Genomic DNA, 21762 nt, shown 5'->3' on the forward strand with positions numbered 1-21762 from the left:
TACTAGAGAGAAAGAGATGCACATTGAATGAGGGATAAGAGACAAGCAGCCAGTGATGCCTTTCTTCCTTTGACATTGCTACACTTAATGCAGTCCTTTGTCCGCCAGCAGGGTTTCTGCCATCTCATGCTTTAAGTAAACAGAGCACATTTTTAGAATAATGTAAAATTCCAGAAAGACCACAATACATACTTAGGTTTCAGGGCACACTAAAGTTCCATGTCATGACTTTTTCACAATGAAATATAAATTTTTAATTTTACCATTGCTGTAACTGATGCTTGAAGGATGTGACTGTTGTTGATTTTAAGGTTGTTAGCTTAAAATCAAATAATTCAGAAGTTATTATAGTATCTAAGCATAAAACCATACAAGGAACTTTACCAATATTTCTAATGATGTGTTATTATTATAACTGTCTCTACTTATCTGTCACAGTTAAATAAACATATTTATATTAAAGGAGTTCAAATCAGTATAAACATCAGACGATTATCAGCTGTGCAGCTCAGTGTTTTAGCATTACTACCTGCAAATTTGCTGTTTTTGGCTAATATCCTTCATGTAGACATCAGTATACTTCTAAACTGAGAAAGTTGGGAAGTTATGCTACAGTACCTTCACTAATTGTCCGTTAAAATAACATTTAATGCAATAAAAAGCTACAAAGTGATTCCCTGTATCTTGTTTTTTTGCTGTAGTAGTGAATAAAGTTACACTGGCAGCCACCGTAGTAATTATAGCAGCATGCTAATTTTAGCATTAGTGGTAGTATTGATTTTGTTGTAGGCTGGCGTAACATCTCGGTCAGTTAGTGGCGACCTTACTATAAAACAGCTTGCACTTTTATTTGCTCATAAGCGACAAACTTAAGCTTCAGCATTTTTCCAGTAGAACTGACCCCAGGGTTACACACCAGTGCAGTATTACTTCAGTTTTTACTCTAGTTAATGTTTTCCTTAATCTCATCACTGTTATGCGTTGCTTTTGAGTTATTAGCTCAACCGTCTTCACTTTTCTGTACTATTCAGTTTACTCAGTTTTCTTTCTGTTTGTCTCTGAATCTACTACAACACGGTGTTCCTGGATGGTGGTGGGATAGTGTTCCGGGGCAAGGCCTCGCTCTCTCTCTAACTCGCACTCTTACTGTCTCTCTCTCACTCTCATCTTCTTAGTGGGCGGGCAGTGGGCGCGATGACTAAGCCAAGGTTAGGCATGTGCTAGAACATAATCCACTGAAACCCAATATCCCTCCTGCCCACCTACCATGATTTCATCACTTAAACAGCAACTGTGTGCTATCATAAATTAGCAGATAAATGAAGAAGAAAGCTGCATTACTTTCAGATTGACTGTGCAAAAGTTTTCCAAGACTAAAGCATTACTGATCAGCCTAACACAATTACATATACAAAGCTATGTTTTGGTAAAATAATAACAATAGCTTTTAAATTGGTTTACAATAGGTTTTACTAGACGTTGCTGTGATTCCAGCACTTCTTTGTGGTAAAAAATTAGCAATTCTTGGCAATAAGAAAATTCATACTTAGGTGCATTTAATAATCTTGCTTTTAATTTTGACGATTAAACAGGACGGTCTGGCCATGAGAATTTGGTAGTGTTAAATGAAATCGCCCCTTCTTCATCAAGGAAAGCCATTAACAGGGTCCACTTATGGAGTCTGAGCTCCAGGGATCATGTTTAGACTAAACAGAAGGACAAGGGGAAAAAAAGAGGAAAGGGATGAGAGAAAAACAGAGAAGGGGAAGCAGGAAGGGAGGCTGGGTATGGAAACAGAACTGCGCTGGGAATAGAAAAGAAGGGAGGATGCTTTCTATTTTTAGGTCTAGATAACATGAGAGAGAAGAGGCATCACCCCCTCTCCCTCTATCCCCTCATTTCCCACATTCCTCCTTGGCACGTGCAACAGACACTCAGGACGGCTCTATGTGCCTCGAATACCAATAAGAGAGAAGCAGCTGGATACTGGCAGGCTGACATTCTTCTGCCTTCTCCTGTCTGCAGAACAGAGACAAGACAAGGGCTGGGTGTCTGACAGGACACACACATCCACACTTCAGAGGACACACCAGTCAGGATAGGCAATAAACCAATAAGGGCAGACTGTTTGACGCAAGCAACACTTGAACTATTAAGCAATGAAGATTGTAGATGATAGGCTTTGTTGAGGATTTCAAACTATCATCAGGTACAAACCATTAGTGTGGACAGGCAGAAAGAGATATGCTGTGGAACCTAAACGAATCCAAAGAAATCAAAGAATCAAAATGAGGTAACATTAAAACTTTACCACTGCCAGGTAATGTATGAGAATTGGCGTTGATGTAGTCAAGTTTTCAGATAAGTGCACGAAAAGGGATGCTGCAAACAAGAACACAGAAAAAAATGCCTCAGTTGATACATTCATGCAGGACAGCTGCCTTAATGCCAAACCTTGTCATCCACACCCTGACATATCCTCTCACTTGTTCCAATACCAGCTTATTCATGTACACACTAGGCTCCAGTGGCACAGGCTAAGGCAAGCTAAACATCAACAAATCAAGTCAGTCCAGGGGCCCGTTCTTCGTACCTCGCTAAGTAGGTTAGCCGGATTAGATTGTTGACGATTTCGCGTGATCCTGGATCAGTCGGTTCCCCGAAGCTCATCCGGGACTTGCTGTCATAGCAACAGAGCCGTAAGCGTAAACCTGCTCGGGAGCAGGTTTACTTTATGTAAACAGGATTAGATCGCGGCCACGCAGGTATGTCCGCTTCATTTATACGAAAGCAACAGCGATAAATAAATAACATCAATGTAACTGAAGATAATGCAGCACTTGATCCTTTTATTGATGTCACACAGATACATACAGGTCATTTCCTAAAAAAGGGAAATGTACTATTAACATTCTATTACATGTATGTGATTATTACAGATGTAATTCATATTTCAGAGTAGTAATTGTAAATTACTTCGTGTAATCAAGATGAGAGACCACGGCTATAAAAGCCAAGGTGGATTTGGGAAGTCTGTCGCAGCCATGTCCTGTCCGTTTACGCGAGCAACCCATTGCGGAAGGTGCAAGATTGATAAGGAGAGTCCTCAGAATTCAGCGTATATTGCGGGACAGACAAGATCCTTTAGCTCAGCGCGACAGTGTGCTCATTGAGAGATATCGATTTCCCCGTGAGGGTATTATTTACTTAACCAACTTGTTGACGAGGGGGTGCAGGACCACCACCTGTCTTTTTTTGCTCTGCCCTTTTCTTGGTTGCTGTTATAAACAAACAAACAGATTATTTCAGGGTCTCTTTCCAAGAGACTAAAAGCAATATAAGTGATAAATATTACCATTCTGTAGAATATTCTTATATTTCACTTTTACTTGTTCCCATGTTCTAGTGGGTCCTGTTGTGGCTCTAATGTGAAAGGGGATATAATATAACATATTATAATATAATATGATGTAATATAATATTGGATAATATAGTGTAATATAATAAATCTACCCTACCGCCTACTGGTGTTGGCCAGAGGGGCCGATGGCGCGATATGGCAGCCTCGCTTCTGTCAGTCTGCCCCAGGGCAGCTGTGGCTACAACCGTAGCTGCCTCCACCAGTGTGTGAATGTGAGAGTGAATGAATAGTGGCATTGTAAAGCGCTTTGGGTGCCTTGAAAAGCGCTATAAAAATCCAATATATTATTATTATTATTATTAAATTACTTACGAGTTTAATTTGTCAGCAACTTTCTGCCAGCCCTCTCTCCTTGCTTTTGCAGCCTTTGCAGTGTTCCCTTGCGCTCTGATTAAACTCTGAAACTCCTGAAATCCCTCACTCAGGAGTTCTTGCTCTGCTGCCGAAAAATACCGAGCCGAGCGCACTCCTTCGACATTTTCGCCGACCAATCAGAGGGTTGCCGATCAATGTTTCTACTATCGATGCGTAGCCCCTTTTACGACACCCAGTGATGTCACATTACTGCGTCCAGCTGTAGTAATCGTCAACAGCAGGTGTGTTCGGGGAACCGGATTAGCGAGCTCACGGTTAGCGCGATGATTTGATCTTGGATGTGTCATTTGATCTTGGATGTAGTAAGCGACGTACGAAGAACGGGCCCCAGTGCAAGGAACAGTTCCCTTGATATCCAAATGCCTTGTTAAATCTGACCTGGTCTTTTTTCCTTCCGCTTAAAGTTATAATAAAAAAAATTCTCTTTTGTCCAGCACAGACATTGTTATGTCAATATGTAAACACTGATTCACAGACTGTGTGAAAAAGAGAAAATATGATATACGCTGTGTTCTGTTATCAGTAAAGGAGAAAGGATGCTGTTATTGCTGCTTTTATCAAGAAAAAGTAGCAATAACAGCATGCAATAGATCTTTTTAAAATACATGCGACCGCCAGTGCTACCTATCAGCCTCCTAGTAATCACACCTATGGTACCAGTGAAAAAGTCCTACATCGTCTTGTTTTCATTTATCACATTCACAAGATTTTCAGAAAACGTAACCTCTGACCTCTGACCTTAACATCAAGGTCACTGAGATTCAAATTCATTCACGATTTTAGTAAATTGAAAATCCTAGATGACGTCCTTCTTGAGTTATCACATTCACAAGATTTTTAGAAAATGCGACCTCTGACCTTGAGATTAAGGTCACTGGGATTCAAACGAGTTAGAGATTTTTAGTAGCTGTTCTTATGGTATCAATTTCAAACTCTTCCATTGCCTTATTCATGGCTTGTCATCAACATGTACATGATAACGTGGTCCAATGTGTAGCGTGTGTGAAGGAGAGCGAGAGAACGCCTGAGATAAAGGCCAGTCCAAATCATTAATTGAATCAAGCAATCTGACTGGTTATTAGCTGTGACATAATAACCATACACATCTAAATCTAATTCGTTTACAACCGTGGTCTCAAGTGGGGACCTGAAAGGAGCTGGAGCTAATATTCTAGAGGTTTGCAAAATATATTGCCATTAGTCAATGCATATGTACAAAATAAGCATAATGCATCTATTATTACTTTCAAGTTATTAGTTGGTGAACAGAAATCCGTGTTATTGTGAGACGTCAATTTGTTATGAAATCACTCACGTCTGTTGGGGGCAAATAACAGTTCTGCATCATAAGATTATGACAGGGCTTTGGTGAATAGTTATTGTTGCTAAGTGTAAATGATCTTCACTTATATTGACTTAACTGCTTTTGTGTAGCTAGTAAATTGTTTGCTTAACATGTAAATTAGTTTGTTACCACATGGTGCATATAAAATTACACGTTTAACCTAAAGACTGAAAGATGACATGCAGAGATACATAAAATAAAGGCTGACACACATAAAAAAGCTGAATGAAAAACACTAAATGCACTGTCTTCTTTTAAAGAAAAATCAAATAAGCTACCAAATTACATGGCAATCGCCTTGCTCCATGTGCAGGCAGTCAGCAGGATCTATTTCTTTATAAAAACACTGATTTCTGAACATATGTTAAAAAGAAAAACAGCGTAAATTGAGCTGAATTGCTGTTATATTTAGGTGCATTGTATGGCCCTTAGCTGCCATGAACTTTACAATTACATAACTGCATGGACAGATTTTCAGCTAAATGTAATCCAGTAAAACACAAGTTATAATATTTACTACAGAAATGTAGCAGAGTTTTAACTATAAGTGGCAGAAAATAAAAGTATGCTAGTCATGCTCTTGAAAAAAATGTACTCAGTTGCGTCTATTGTCCCCCTTTTATTCATGTACTCACAAAAGGAAAGGATTTTGGTGAAAAATGCAGCTGATACACAAACAACACTGCAGGCTTTCATGGACTGTGCAGGACTCTAAAAGTGTATGAATGTTTTGCCCGTACACGTGGACTGGCAAAGGCACCGAAAAGCAAACATACACACACATACAAACTCATGTCCTGTCACTTTGCGCTGGACACATTGTTGAAGTGCTCGAGATAATAGCATTTGACAGACTGCTGGTGTGGTTGTCATGGGGATCTGATCTGAACAGCCACTAGCTACCACAGCAGAAACAAAACAGAGGGCAGGAGAAAGCACATCAATTCCCAGAGCATTGTCCAGGAACGTCATCTCAATTAGCAGATGAGACACTGTTAGGGGTCAGTGTCTAAGAATCAAATTATTAAAATGATGATGATCCAGATAGGAATGCCTAATGGAAGAAATTGGGTGTTGGTTAGTAAGTTAGTTGGTAATATAAGGTGTAGAAAGAACAAAGTGTAGCATTGCTTTAGAAGCGGTGTGAACCTGTGCTTTAACCCAGATGCTATCAGCACACTAGCAGACACTATTTGACAACTAAACACAGGTAGATCAGTGAGGGTAAACCTGAATTTAATGAAAACATCATTATTTTTTGCTCAAAATTTAATGTCATCCATTAAATAGTTATTAAGAAATTTCACTGAGTATGTGGTAGACCTTCAGACCACCACTGACAACCAGAAATTCATTCTGCTTGGCTAAAATAGCTCAAATAAAAGGTAAATCGAAATGTGCACATTCATATGCATTTCAATCGGCAGCACTCTTAGAATTTCTTAGATTATTATTGTTTACATTACTGTTATTAGAAAATATGCTGTTATTACAAAACTAATAGGGGCAATTTTCTTGCATGTAGATTGTAATTTGCCGCCTAATATTTTGTAGCTGGATAATTACTTGAAGTGCATCTACAATTTGATAAAATATGTATGGCCAGTAGGCTAAGTTTATTAAACCTCACATATAACTACATAATGCTAGGAAAGCTGAGGACTGAGCAAAGTATTGGTGTGTCACATGATGGCAGTTGTGATATGTTGGCTATAAGGTAAAAGTTTAAAATACACAACACAGATGCAAATCATTAGTTGGTTACTTTTTACAGAAATGTAAAAAAAAAAAAAAAAAAAACATCAGCAGCTTGAGTCAAGATGGCGCCGGAGCTTTGTAGACTAGGCTGTGCTGTGGATAACTGTGCCTGCTAAGCTGAACTAATGATGTGACGCTGGAAGCATCACGAGGTTGCAGGTGGAAGCTTCTCAGCGTGCAAACACCTGCGAGCTTAGGGAGTGTGTGTGTGTCTGATGAGCTCAGATCTGCGCAGCTTTAAACTAAGGTGTGTTCCTGTCTGTTAGGCGAATTAAAATGTATGTCTCAAATATATGACTATGTACCCTTTGGAACAATTGCTGCTTGACTTTTATTATTGGATTTGCGCACTGGCACTCAGTCATAGCAAGCTAATCACTGAGACATGACCGCTTCTGGGAGAACGACTCCTTATTGTTGAGAGGGGCACCAAGCTGCAGGGGGACAATCAGACCGGCACTCTCAGTTACAGTTCCAGTCAATTTGGATGAAAATGCCACATCCAATGGTTGTTTGTTTAGAGAGAGTTCCCAATAAAGCTATGAGTCACGAGTGAATCACTTCACACAGGAGGAGCGATGACTGTGCTCCACCAGGGTCTAAATACATTTCTCTCTTTTTCTCTTTGTGAGGATAAAAGCTGACTGGATTGGCTTGGGCTCTGACTAGGGTTCAGATGACTTCAAAGAGATGGTGGAGGGATGTTTTACGTGCGGTGCTGTCGGTGGACAAGGGGTGAGAGTGCACATGTGTGTCAGGGACCGTATGAGAAAGACAAAGATAGAAACTTAGTTTGAAATGGTGGAGTATATGAGAAACATCAAAGACCTGAATCTGAACAAAAGAGGGCATGAGAGTGGGAGGGGAGACAGAAGGGGGAGATGGGAATGAAAGAAACAGAAATGAGAGGGCAAAGTGTGAACACCAGAGCCAGAGACAGTGATGGAAACTGGGATATAAAAAAAAAAAAGTTGGGACTGAGAGAAATGTTTTCACAAGTTTACACAGACAGAGAAGACAGAGAAAGTGCAAGAATATTTTTGAAGACCGCCTTCACTTTGACTTCAAGCTGCCAAAATACACAGTAGAGAAGTAAGGTAATACAGAAAATATGTTCTTGTTTCTGTTTACTTTTTAACTCTCTTGATGAGCAAATATGATTTTTGCTTTGGCAATGATTTGAGGCTGCTATGAAGTATATACTGTTTGAAAATAGCATTCCTCACATGATTTTATTATGTTTCTGCTGAATACTTTAGTGGGTGATTTGGGACACAATGACATTTACAAAAAAAAGCAGCTAAGAGTAATTAGTTAATGGTGTTCCGGTTCAAGTATCACATAATAAATATGATGTCCAGAAAAATGATAAAGTCCCAAAACTATATCCAAACCACAAAAAATAAACTAGCATATTATAAAACAACTACTCTGTGTTATCTGTCATTTAAAACAACAGGAAATAAAGAAAATGCAGTAGCCCTGCCCTTAATCGGTTGATAATGAATCATCAAGTATTGTACACTAAATGCATCTCACAGTTAAGAGATTTTAGAGCAAAATATATAACCAGCTTTTATACATCAGAGATGCAATCTGGGAATTTATACATAGTAGACGGTGAGTGGGAAGGAGTGAGCCTTCAGCAGAAACAACCGGTGAGTGCGTTAGAAGTAGAGACTGCATGGAAACCGTTTACAGATGGTGTTTGTAGCGATGGAGGGTCAAGAGAGGAGGGGCACAAATACAAACAAGAAGAAAGGACGGACATGCAGAGGTTTCAGATGGACAGACAGACACACTGTGACTGTAGCGAAATCAAAGAATTCAGATGTCAGCTTCATTGTTATGTCCTACATTTTAGCCTTCTGTTTTTATTTTCTCTCTGGCCCCATTAAACCCATCACACCAGAGATGGCAGTGAATTAATTTACAACTCTGGGGCACTCCTGTAATCTGTATCTAAATGTTGAGCTGGAATTAAATGACGAGACAGAAGCACTGCCTGAGTCAACCGCTATCTTACAGTTTTTCTCAGTCGCTTTGGTGCATTTCTCACAACAGAATTAAACATTGCACAACAGTTAGTTCAACCACCACAACATGTAGTCGTTTTGGCACAACCCTGTGGCGGTTTCACGTTCACTGCGTCCAAAGGCAAATGCCTTTGGACATGAAGCAGTTGAGTGAGTACAAATATCTAAAGAATGGTCACGTTTGACTTCCTATTCATCACTATCTCCTTTCTTTCATCATGAATGTCACAATTATTCATACTTGTACCGGCTGAATAGTCATTGTCCTTACAACTAATAGTCTTCATTGCATTGCTTGTGTCAGTGCACTCAAAATTGCTGAACAGCTTGTCAAACGATTCATACACCCATTTTGAAAACCCTATTTTGGAGGAGTTCCCATGAAAATCTCCATAAACTACATGTCTCAGGTGAACCTTATCTCACACTAATGAAAATTGGTGTGTGTCACTCCTACTTGCAACCAATGAAAAGCCTCTCCTACCCAGTCACAGGTGAACCGCGGCACAGCATCCCCCACTCCACAAGTACATATATACTGTAATGTAAACCAACAGACAGGATTGGCATGAGGTGCATACTGAATCTACAAAACAGCAGAACATGGAACGTCAGCCTCGTGGAAGAGGAGTGAGGATTGGTGGAGGACGAGGACAAAACCGGGTGAGAAGAGGCCAACCACATAGACACGTTCCTGACGAAATCAGGGCAACACTTGTGGATCATGTGATAAACCATGGCCTCACAATGGCCGAGGCTGGTCGAAGGGTGCAGCCAAATGTTGGGAGAACTACTGTAAGTTCTATCATCCAGACATTTCGTCGGGAAAACAGGTGAGCACACCGTAATCTAGTTACAGTATGCAGCACAAACTAATTTGCTCTGCACTTTCATAGTCATACAGGAGACTTGCATTAGGACATGACCTTACAGATCCTTACACATAGACGTACTGTAACTGAAGCGCAGACTTGGCCCAGGTGTGGCATAGTGTGCTGTGGTACAATACAGTAATGCTGTAAAGAAAGGAGTTTTGAATGATAGTCCTGTGACAATCACTGTAAGCATGTTTGCGCTTACATGTGTGTGTTTTCCCATCTGCATCTCAAAAAGGACTGCCAGACAACCTAGAGGAGGTGGAAGAGGTCGACTTATGACTCCGCAGCAAGAGGAAAGAATTTGTGCAATGGTGGCTGCAAACAACGCTTTGAGACTGAGAGAAATACAAAGAACTGTCGTAAACGATGACACCATCTTCGGAAATATTCAGTCAATATCAATTTCCACCATAGACAGAGTCCTCAGACGGAATGAAATGTCCATGAAGCAATTGTACAGAGTGCCATTTGAACGGAACAGTGATCGAGTGAAGGAGCTCCGTCACCAGTATGTACAGGTAACACATGTTCGCATATGTACCCCTGTTCACTGTAACAGTTTAGGCCATGTACTCAACCTACATTTATGCATGTTACTGTAATCCTATGTACAATTCCAACTGTACAATCTGTTCTGCCAAATGCACCATTACAGACCTGTCTGATTCTCATCCTTTGTAAAGCATATCCTGGAGTTGGAGGCCAGGGAACCCCTGCACATGTTTGTATATCTTGACGAAGCGGGATTCAATCTCGCAAAAGGCAGACGGCGTGGACGGAATCACATTGGAGAAAGAGCCACCATTGATGTCCCAGGCCAACGAGGAGGGAATATTACAATGTGTGCCGCAATCTCAGAGAATGGTGTTCACACCCATATTCCTCGTATTGGTGCATACAATTCACAACACCTGTTGGCTTTTCTGGATGCTCTTCATAGGGACCTGATCCCACAAAATGGAAGGGATGATCCTGGTGACAATCGGACAATGTATGTAGTGGTTTGGGATAATGTAAGCTTCCATCACTCTGCTGTAGTCAGGCAGTGGTTTGCAGCACACGACAGGATGCTTATGGAGTTTCTTCCTCCTTACAGTCCATTCCTGAATCCAATTGAGGAGTTTTTCTCTTCCTGGAGGTGGAAGGTATATGACAGGCATCCACATACCCAAATGACCCTGCTAGCAGCTATGGATGCAGCTTGTGATGACATCACAGCAGAGTCCTGCAGAGGGTGGATTCGACACTCCAGAAGATACTTTCCCCGATGCATCGATAGAGCTGACATACGCTGTGATGTTGATGCAAATATGTGGGCAGACAGACGGGAGCGTCTAGATATCAATGATTGATATGCAGCAGTGTCTGTTTTTCAGTTTGTTTTTTTTGAGTCGTAACTACTGCAGTGAGGTTTACTGTCTAGGTGAGTTTGTTTGCTGTAAAATGTTTGATTTACTGTATTTCCCCAGTTTGCACAATGCTGTGAACAGTTTCAATTAAATATTATCAAGAGTGCATATGGAGTGTCTTGATTGTCCTTTACAATTTATGGTTTTCAACATGCCATGCATGCGGTCCGGACTTGACATGTCATTGGGAAGCACCTACAAAGACATCCGTCACAATGGGAACATGTTCAGACCATGTGATTTTGTGACCAAAGGTGCTGGTCTAATGACTTGTAATTGTGACAGCCCTGACACTTTGTTTGGTATCAGTACTTGCTTTTGATGAATGTATTGTCTGTTTTGCTCAAGGGATTTGTTGTTGATGCATTGACAACTTATTTTGGACACCTGACTTTTCTTTTTGATGGAGTGACTCACTTTTGCAAGTTATCCACCATGTTTTGCAGTTTGCACTAATTGTTTTGAGAAGTGCCTTAGTAGTGGTGGAGAGTTCAATTCTGTTGTGAGAAATGCACCAAAGCGACTGAGAAAAACTGTAATGCCCAGGCTTCCTTGGACCATTATATAACCCTAACAGACAGGCCTAAAGACTCCAGCTGTGGCAGACGTATACAGAGAGGACCGCTTAGAGCAAGATGGGCCTAAGTTTCTGCTCACTGATCTTTGCAGTGCTTTAAAAACCATCACCTCGCATCAAATTAAATGTTAGGTAGCAAATACAGCTTTGTGATTGCAATAATATCTTTTTTAATTTATATGTGATAGCTATTCATGCTGACTAGCAGCCTTTCTCTACAGTGCCAAAAACTCTGATTTGGATGGTTTAAGGTTGTAAGAAATATAGACCTTTGATATTGGACACCCAGGAACATTCTGTGCCCTCAGCCAGGTCACCTACACCAAAAGCAAAAGTTTCTTTGTTGCCAAAGTAAAATGAGAAGATTGATTTTCTGGAAAAGATTGGCTTTCTTTAGCTGAGATTGTAAAGATTGTAAAAATCTAACATCCTCACTCTAAATCCTCCCAGAAAAGTGAGTTTGTGCATTTCACACAGTGTACCCAGTCTCATTTTTTATTACTGACATTTTTTTGCTTTTAGTGTTTTGTTTATTAGAACAGGCAAGTACAAAGCTTAAACCCAGTATTACTTTATATTGCAAAGCAATTTCATGATTTCAAAAAAGCCTTAGTTTGTAGCTTTGACTAAAATGACTTGTTATGACTTGTTATGAGCCTCACAAAGCCACTGCTGACACAGAGTCAAATATTTCATTACATTTACATTAAATATTTATATGAAAATAAATCTCCATGTCCACTAATCACAATTAGGCACCCTACCAGCCTAAAAAATTAAACTCTTCATTAGTTTACATTGCTTATTTTTCAATTTTGCCACAATGGTGTGAATTTGTGCTATCGACCAGCTATGGAAGCACCACTGAACTTAAATCTTTCCCTCCAGAGCCTCGTATAATTTGGCTCAGCAATGGTTCCAAATGGTACGATGGTCCTTCAGCTTATTTGGCTTCTCTCTTACACTTACATTGCCTCTGAGCTCTGGTTGTGGGCAATACTGGGGCTGGAGCCAACAGCTTGAACTCACAAGGCTTGGGACCATCATGGTCTCTACCAGATTAATGTCTGCTTCAGGGGATTCTGGAGGGTGGGAAAGTCCACCACCTTGAGAGTCCTCTGTTGTAGAGGTGCCTATGTGATTCTGTGTCACTCTCTGTTCGAGGATGTTATCAAACAGCTTCTGCCTCACAAATCCATCCATCCTTCCTCAGTTCTTTCCTATTCCTCTTTGCCATTTATCCTTTTCAAGCCTTTTCAGGATTTTTTCAATATTATCAACATTATTATATGGACCAGTTTAATAACTAAAAATGTTGACCAGTTGCAAAGAACTTTTATGAGAACTCGTATGGCATAAGAGACAAAATACAAGCTATGATATTGCCACCAATATGGATATATATCCTCTGTGCGCCTTTGTGATTATTTATGACACATCTCCTTAACAAACAAAAGTTTGCTTAGGGAGAATGAACTATTCACATAATCCAGCAGTTACTTCTGGTGTTTGTTGGATGTACAGTAGGAGGTTTCACCATCCACAACATGGCTTTGTGGATTAGCTTCCGGTTGGACAATAAGATAATAAAACTACTCTACCACCAACTGTAGCAACTGCCAGCACCTGTAATTACCTTTTATTTACAGACTTCAGCAAATACAGGAGAATTGATTAGTTTGATATACAAAGCCATAAATGTCATTTCTCCCCCCTAAAGTGGGGGCCAAACACCCACACGTTTCCTCAACAATTTTTGGAAAAAAGAACATGTGTTTTCAAACACAGGAAGAGAAATTGCCTGGTTGGCAAGCTGACATACGAAGAGCCCTACTTCACACACAAAGATTTCTCTCTGATCTGGCAATTATAGATCATCCCACCTCACCCCCCCACCCCCACCCCCCCTTCGCTCGTTCCCCGGTCTTAGTGATCTTTTGATTGCAGCCTGAGAGAGACAGGCAGTATAAGAACCCTTCAATCTAGCTCTTAAGTGAGAAAATGCTGAAAATGTATTCAGTTCCCTCTGCTTTATGACTCATGAACAATGTAGGATGGTTGGGAAATTGTATTGATAACAGGGCATGCTGATATAGGGCAGGTTTAACACATGCAGCTTAGAATGAAATTGAAAAATGCGTTCCAGGCAGGAAATGAATTTTCAGCCATCTAAACCAAATTTTAATATGTATGCCTTTGTTTGTTACCTGGCACTCTGGGTTATAATTTTGAAGAAATCAGATAGACCTGATAAAACACACCTATTGTTGAAAAAAAAATCTAAATGTGTTTTACATGTAGTATTTGAAATTATCCAAAGCATCATGCATACTCATCAGTCACTTTGTTGGATATTATGCTCCTGATTTTGTTCCTGTTCGACACATCTGAGACACCAGTAACATAAAAACAGTGGCCAACACCTCGAGAGGGTTAATAATGGATGCAGTTCTGCATCATGTAACACTGCTCTATTACTATTGTGGTGCTGTGATGCAGAACAGAAGGATTGTCTTGTTCTTGCAAAATGATCTCTCGTATACAAGCACTTAATCAATTGACAAATCGATAACACGCACTAATATCTTTGCCCTATTTGTCATTTCTGTTTGTTCTTTACTTCACCACCGAGGCTCACTAAGTGCAGTGCGGCATCAACGCGCTATCGCAAAGTGTAAATGACAGAAATCTCTGAAGCATAAAACAGTGAGAAAGTGCATAAATACACTTGTAAAGAAATATTCACAATAATTTTTGATGTAACTATTATTTGACAAGAAAAGCAATTTTATCATCTGTTATAGGCTAACGCTATTTTGGAAGTGGTCTAAAACAGAAAAGCACAGTTTGGTATTTGCTACATAAATGTTGATCAAAAATATAACCGTGACACATCATGTAGTATTTGGTTATGTGATATGAAACCAGTGGTATGACTCTGTTGTGTGATGATCTGAACTATACATAAAACAGAACGCAGATAAGCATCCAACGGATGTTCTTGGAGCCCAATATAAAAGTCCTTTTACTGTGTTGCAGTAACCTTGCAAAAACCACCACGTTTTACTAAATGCTAATTACTTTTTAAGTGACACAGTCTTAACATAGGCAGAGACACAGGCAGCAGAGTATAAAATTTATCGGCTAAAGGTTAAAAAAAGTGAGAGCTGCATGTGCTTAATGTTAGAAAAAAGACAGAAAAATACAGTAGAGACTTGGCGGCTCTGCACAGCAATAGAAGCCAAACTGGCTGCTGGAAGAACAATTACTGGATACCCATCGGCAGCTTAGATGTAAATAAGAGTGAGCTGGTGCCTCAGCTGTCAGATACAGCACAACAGAGACAAGATCAGGCTTCAGTATACTGCAAAACTTATGTAATATTAACCATTTATTTCATTTCACCCTCAGTTGATAGATAGATAGATAGATAGATAGATAGATAGATAGATAGATAGATAGATAGATAGATAGATAGATAGATAGATAGATAGATAGATAGATAGATAGATAGATAGATAGATAGATAGATAGATAGATAGATAGATAGATAGATAGATAGATAGATAGAGATTTCACATACATAGTCACACACACATACGAAGACACAAACACACACAAAGCTCGAGCTGATGAGAGATAATGTTCCCTCCTCATACCGAGTGGCTGTGAACCAGAGCTGTTTTAGGCTCGCATAAAAAATTCAGAACTCTCTCTTAGCAACATTTGCCCTACATAAAGAATACACACATGCTCACACACACATCAGAGTATCATTTATGTCGTGCACATGTGAGCAGAAATGAAAATACACATATTGAGAAAACCCAGGAACACTTCATGATATTGGCCTCGATTGTTTTATGTTTGAGCAGCAAGACATTAAAGAGGCTATTATACGCAAGGTTCCACACATAGCATTAATTTATTATTTATTGACTCTATTGATTAAACATTTCATTGGCATTTCTGATAAACTGGGGACATTTTACGTAGTGTTAGCTTTACATGCAAGCAGTGGTTGTGTAAAATTTCAGAGTTGCTGTTGCCAATAAATCAGTTTATCAAAAAGCCAGCTGCACGTGTTTGTGCTTGTATTTCTGCAAGTATTTCTGTGTGCATGTTTTTCAATTTTCAGCACATCCATGCATGCATCTAAGCAAGGCGTTTAAGTGCATGCGTCCTTGAAGAAAACAGGCATCTCTGCACACATCTCCACAATGAGCAGGTCAACACCTCGGCTCAACCATCCATTTTCATTAGATGCTAATGACAGGAGTGGAGGGGCGGATGTGCCAGAGAGAAAGATTCAGAGAATAAAAAAGGATATAGTTATGCTCCCTGTGGACTGACTATCAAACCACTATCTCCTGTCATCAAGCATAAAACTCCCTCTGCTCAATTACATAATCATTCCACATACACTACTAGCAACTGTCAAGCAGACGTGGCCAGTTGCTTACAATCAAGATTTTATTAAGAGTTTTTATTATGTATTTATGAGATGGATGTAGAAGAAGTCTGCGGAGGAAAATGGAGAATAAAATGTTTTCCACTTGAGAATTTAGCTCATCTCAGTGTTGCCCTCTCAGTGTGGGTTGCAACACCTCTGCCAAGTCATCTCCATCTGAAAAGCATTTAGGGCGCCTGTTCATCCTGGCATTATCCGCATGTCTATACAGACAGTGCTCCTCCAGTTCCAGTTTGTGTTAAACCCACTCTAGAAACAGGACTTCGTCCTTCCTGGCTTCACCACAGCCTTTCATTCTGCAGAGTATCTAGGTCAGTTGATGTACAAAAGCAAACTGTGACCATGTGTGGTCAAGTGGTGTGAAGTGAAGAAGCTTTATGACTAAGATATCGGTCTGGCCAAAATAAATAAATAAAACAGAGTGGTCTGAAATTAGTCTTCCCTCATTATGTTGAAAAAAAAAGAGATAGTTCTAAAAAACACAAAGTTTAGTTGCTGAATTTATAGTAAAAGGTCCCAAGTGAAGACACACACTAAGGTTGCCTATGTCACAGAAACATCAGAGTATAATCAAAGAAACAGATCAATATCAAGAGAACTGAAACAACATCACATGGAACTAAATAGATGGAAAGACCTCAAATCAATCAATATTTGATGCACAAATCAGGATGTGGCTAGTTTTCCATGCATTGGCATATTGTGATACTCTGCCATGTTGAAATGAAATTTGATGACAGACTTCTTCCCCTGTCGCCACAGACTGAACTGACAAAACTAGACGCATGCACCCATCCATCTCAATTGCCCTCAATATTTGGCCTGTTTAATGAACAATCTAGCTTCTGAGTCTGTCATCTTACTTTGGGAAGTTCCTAAATAACAAAGCGCTCCTTCCTGCTGCAAACATCGCACCACATCCAGCAAGTCTTCACCCACACTGGCAGTAATATTGCCTTGCACGCTGTGAGTGCTATAAAAGACCGTCAATCCATGACACCATGCTAAGCGTATCCTTTCCATGGTGTGCAGAGGCTATTGCAGATAGAACAGCATTTGCTGATGGGTGAATAGAATGAAATAAAGACATTCACTCCATGGTTGAGTCATCCACAAGTAAGATGAGAAAATTATCACTTCACTGCTGCATCTGAGAGAGCAAAGTGAAACAAGCCACTGTTGTTGTATATGTTTAATCAATTTGCAGGTCACTGTGAGTTAAAATCCAGCAGCACTTACATATTAAGCATTGGATTTTGCTTACATATACAGCAATGTTTAGCAGAAAAACATCAGAAAAATCCAGCTATTAGGCAATGGCAGTGCCACCAGGGAACAGAATCCTCTCCTGGTGGTAGCAAAAGCAATTTTCTAAATGGCTTATTTGTAGGTTAATCTTATATCTAGCCTTACTGTTTCTGTTCAAAGCAAAGGAAACATTGTATCTAAATCAGTGCACCCAAGGAGCAGTGCACATAACCTTTCATATTTGTGTGATGCAATATAATATAAGTGTCAGAGTTTCTCTAAGAAACTGTAACTCAATTCTCAAAACAAACATGTTACCTTGCCTGCAGATTATTATGATTTCATGTAACTGTTTAATGGCTAAGCAGTGCTGGATCAAGATGTCTCAACAGTGTGACAGTTCACTCCAAACCCTCTCCCAAGTGTTGACTGTAGTAGCACAATGAGTAGGGAAATACACCAGTGCTGCGGATTAAAACCCTGGGCTTCCTTTTTTCTTTTTCTTTTTTAAATGAATGTAAGTTTGTTTAAAAAAAAAAAAAAGAAAAAGCTCCAGTGTGTATGCAATAACAAGTATTATTGTACACTTGACTTCATGTATGTTGTGAGAGAATAACTGAATGAACTCTCAGTGTTCTCATTAAGCATTTGTAACATCTCAATCCTAGACCAGCCATACCACAAAAACATTGCCTTGCCATTAGTGCTAGCAACTGCCACTGCATGGCTCGTCGTTGAGTAAATTGATGCAAGAGAGACACACATGCTTACGATCTCCCTCACACATGCAGACTAAAAATAGCAGCTGCCTTACCTTTCTGTACACTATCATGTTGGGGGACTCATCTGCTACCCCATTGGTCCCCTGCCCACTGCTGTTGGTCTGTGCCATGATCCAGCTAGTAAATCTGCCAGAGGAAATGTCAGGTGCTCCTGTTGTGGACAGAATGGATATTTTGGCACGTCAGAAGAACAACGAAGCCTAAACGTGACTTTGCCAAAAGAGAGCAATTTACACGCCTGTGGTCTGCATCATGTTTCAGTGTATTTGATACTTCAAAAGGGAACAGATGTTCATTGCTCCAGTTTGGCTACGTGTTTTGACATTTCACAAGGTCTTGACAAGGACATTTTTAAGAAAAAGGTGGTTGCTTTAACACAAAGTGTGGCTACTGGTACAGTACACATTCCTACTGAATGGGACAAAAGTTCAACTTGAAAAGCAATGATAGGTAAATGGAAGGACTAGCCTACTGTCACTCTTGCCTCAGATGAATTCGCTGTGCAGCACAGTCTAAAACGGCAATCACCTTTGTTTACATCGGAGAGTTCTCTCACGCCCTACATGGCACATACTACGGATGCATCCTAAGGTTGCAATAGCAAGATAAGGTGAATTATAGACCTTGGCAGTGGTAAATGCAGTAAAACAACACACGGTCCCTGGAGGAGGCAGTCTACTCTACAATGCAGCCTGGATACGTGCATTCGGATGTAGTAGCCATAGTCAAAATGTGCAAGACTGTGCAAATGTAATGGATATGGTATGCACATTACAGCTTCATCATTCTTTCTTCCCTTTACGACACCCACACGACATCCTTGGGAGGTTTAGACTGCAACACGAACAGCGAAGTCATGTAACACGCTCTTAACATGAAGCCGTTGGCTTTACTATATCGGGCTTTTCTTACCACAAGCCACTGCCCGTTTAAGCACCTTGGACAGCTACTGCTAAACGCCCGCGTCCCTTATCTTCTTGGACGCCGCTTAAATACACAGAAAACACAGCGACGTCGGTCACGGGAGGAGAAGGGGGGCGCTTACCTGAAAAAACACGCAGCCCGCTGTAGGACTCCTGAATCCTTGCAGGGATGGAAGCCTTGTCCTTTGCTTTCAGTATGTCAACTGGCAGACATAGGAATGCGAGGGGTATTCATTGGCAACGTGAGGAGGCAGACATTCGGCGGACACTTGGTGTGGTACAGCTCTCTGTCTCAGTCTCTCATCTCCTCTTTTCCAAGCGGTGCTCAGAATCACGGGTGCGCCACCCCGGAGCGTCGAGAGCGCGCATCGATCTATGACCAATCGCGTGTGAGGAATAAATTACAACCCGTTTTGGAGACATACAGCTATTATTTTTTCAAGCTAAGATTGTACTGCTATGCACTGCAGCGAAATGCTCATTGCGAAAACCAGGACAAGGCATCTTAAACCGATAGCTTATTAATATTGATACAACTGCAATCTATAGCAAAGGTCATGAGAGGACACTACAATTTTCTGTGCCATAAGAAGAAACTCGTTTAGCTGTTGTCCCAATGAATATGAACAACTGAACAAATACCATTTAGCCCTGCAGTAAACACAAGAATTATACAGCGCTGACGTAGTAATATGCCTTATGATACATCACAAGTGTACCATGAAGCGTTGTTGTGAGGTAAATGAAACCATCCTGAATTACGTTACATTTATATTAAAGTCTCACTACTTATATTCCAATACCAAATAAATAGTCTAACTACTTTCTCTTTATACTGTCACTTTTACTGGCAATAAACAATAAACTTGGACTACTAAAGAACATTTTAAGTCTTTAGGTAACGCCTACGTTTTTGTTGACATTTTAAAGTTCATACAGTATAAAAATAAACTGAAAGACGAGCTGGCGAAACCAAAAGTCAAACAAATCTTGAACAAATCTTGTGCTTGTTTGGGGAAAATGATGTATACGCAAACGTCGAGGTCAGCTTAATTTTAGGCCAACATTCATTTTTACAATACCTTTGGAAATCTGTCTGTTCTGCCCAAAGAAGCGGATGAGTATTTCTCTCACCAAAACGAATAGCTGAGGGTATGCAGTACGGCTTTAAACGATAATAAGATATGGCGTTTCAGTCAAATTCACCGTTTGTATTTTATAACACTGCAAGTGTAAGAACTGGGATATACCGGCAATAAATTTATATGACTGGGCATGTCCAGTGCTGCAGTGATAATGAATAAATAAATGCACTCTGTGGCTTTGTGGTATGCAACAATCCAGGCGTGAAAGATGACAGATGTGCCTTTTCTCCTAGTGTATGTAACTGTATGCTTATCTCTCTACAGTCCTTCCTTCTTTGCTCTCGTAGGAATCAACCACTCTACAAGGTTGGCCAAACATCCAGTCCATTCCCTGTTTTCCTGTGAGCTGCAGATTTGTGAAAAATGTGCTACAGTCATCGGTATGCTGCTATAGCAACTTTGTAGAGGTAACAGGCGCCTCCAGGTGACTGTTGCTGTGAATTGGATGCTATGTAAGTAAAACTGAATCTAAAATTGAATTGAATAACGGGTTTTCAAACCTGATAATGAGGTAAGTGATGTCATATTTTCTCATGGCTTTGCGTTTCTTTAATTGCTTCTTTATAATCTTTCATGGACCCTAGATTTATATATATAATTTTTTCCCCTGGGTTGGGTGGGGGTTCGGTTACAATTTTGGCTCCGACTTGCCCTTAGTGTCATTTTGCACTTTTTTAGTCTTACTGACCAGTTAAAGTACTTTAAACTACAAATCACTTTCATCTTATTAGTGATTTAGGGGAAAAAAAGTCACTAAGCCTTGAACCCCAGGACTACAGTAAGTGTTAGAAATGTAGGTGTCATAATAAGCTGATAATTACATCTTTTTTTGTTTTGTTTATAACAATAATAAGATAATAAGATGTGATTGAAGTGCAGACTTTTACTGTTATGGCATGTGTCAGCTCGACAGGTCACTAGTGTTTATTTATGATGTGACTGATAATAGAAGAAGCAGGGTGTATAGTAAAGTGTACAGTGCTATACTTTCTGCTCAGATCCAGCCAAATGTTGCAAAACTGATTGGACAGTGCTTCAGAGTGCAAACAGTAACAGCAATGGGCTTTTAAAAAAACAGAAAATTATGTTAGTTTGTCTAATTTATTTTTAATCTCTGTAGTATGTAAACTATGTATACATCCTATATAGATTACCATGTATCAAAATGGTTGTATTTTCAAAAATATTTTTCATAAAATCCTTTGAAGTAAAGCAGAAAGTCTGCTCCACATCGTGATTGTTTGATAATATCTTCTGCTATTTTGTTACTTTCCTATTCTATGTTATACAAATAAGTTTTATGTTTTAATATTCTATGATTTAATACTATCTAATTCGTAAAAAAACAAAAACAAAAAAAACAATACAAATATCTTGATGTGCAAGGTTTTAAT

The 21762-nt window shown here is 39.8% G+C and overlaps 2 protein-coding genes across 3 annotated transcripts in view; one reads left to right on the forward strand and one right to left on the reverse strand.

Annotated features, from left to right (window-relative positions):
- The window catches only part of rgs7a (regulator of G protein signaling 7a), a 56282-nt gene extending 36712 nt beyond the window's left edge, over window positions 1-19570 (reverse strand). The window contains exons 1-2 of one of the 2 annotated variants that reach the window (XM_086259167.1): window positions 19346-19570; window positions 18333-18451 (exon numbers count right to left, since the gene is read on the reverse strand). In XM_086259167.1, coding sequence (XP_086115293.1) covers window positions 18333-18410 — 78 coding nt within the window. In that variant the 5' untranslated portion in view covers window positions 18411-18451; window positions 19346-19570. The remainder of the gene's footprint in view (window positions 1-18332; window positions 18452-19345) is intronic. The other variant, XM_086259166.1, reaches the window with a different exon arrangement.
- Window positions 10089-11328, forward strand: LOC147316040 (uncharacterized). The gene is made up of 2 exons (XM_086258083.1): window positions 10089-10331; window positions 10497-11328. The coding sequence occupies exons 1-2, from the start codon at window positions 10089-10091 to the stop codon at window positions 11163-11165; spliced, it is 912 nt and encodes a 303-aa protein (XP_086114209.1). The 3' UTR covers window positions 11166-11328.
- Window positions 19571-21762: the final 2192 nt, after the last annotated feature.

Source organism: Aulonocara sp. 'chitande type north' Nkhata Bay, linkage group LG13 (genome assembly GCF_057382095.1).
Source record: "Aulonocara sp. 'chitande type north' Nkhata Bay isolate Kocher_YH1m ecotype deep benthic linkage group LG13, A_spYH_male_GT1.1, whole genome shotgun sequence".
NCBI classification, from domain to species: Eukaryota; Metazoa; Chordata; class Actinopteri; order Cichliformes; family Cichlidae; genus Aulonocara; species Aulonocara sp. 'chitande type north' Nkhata Bay.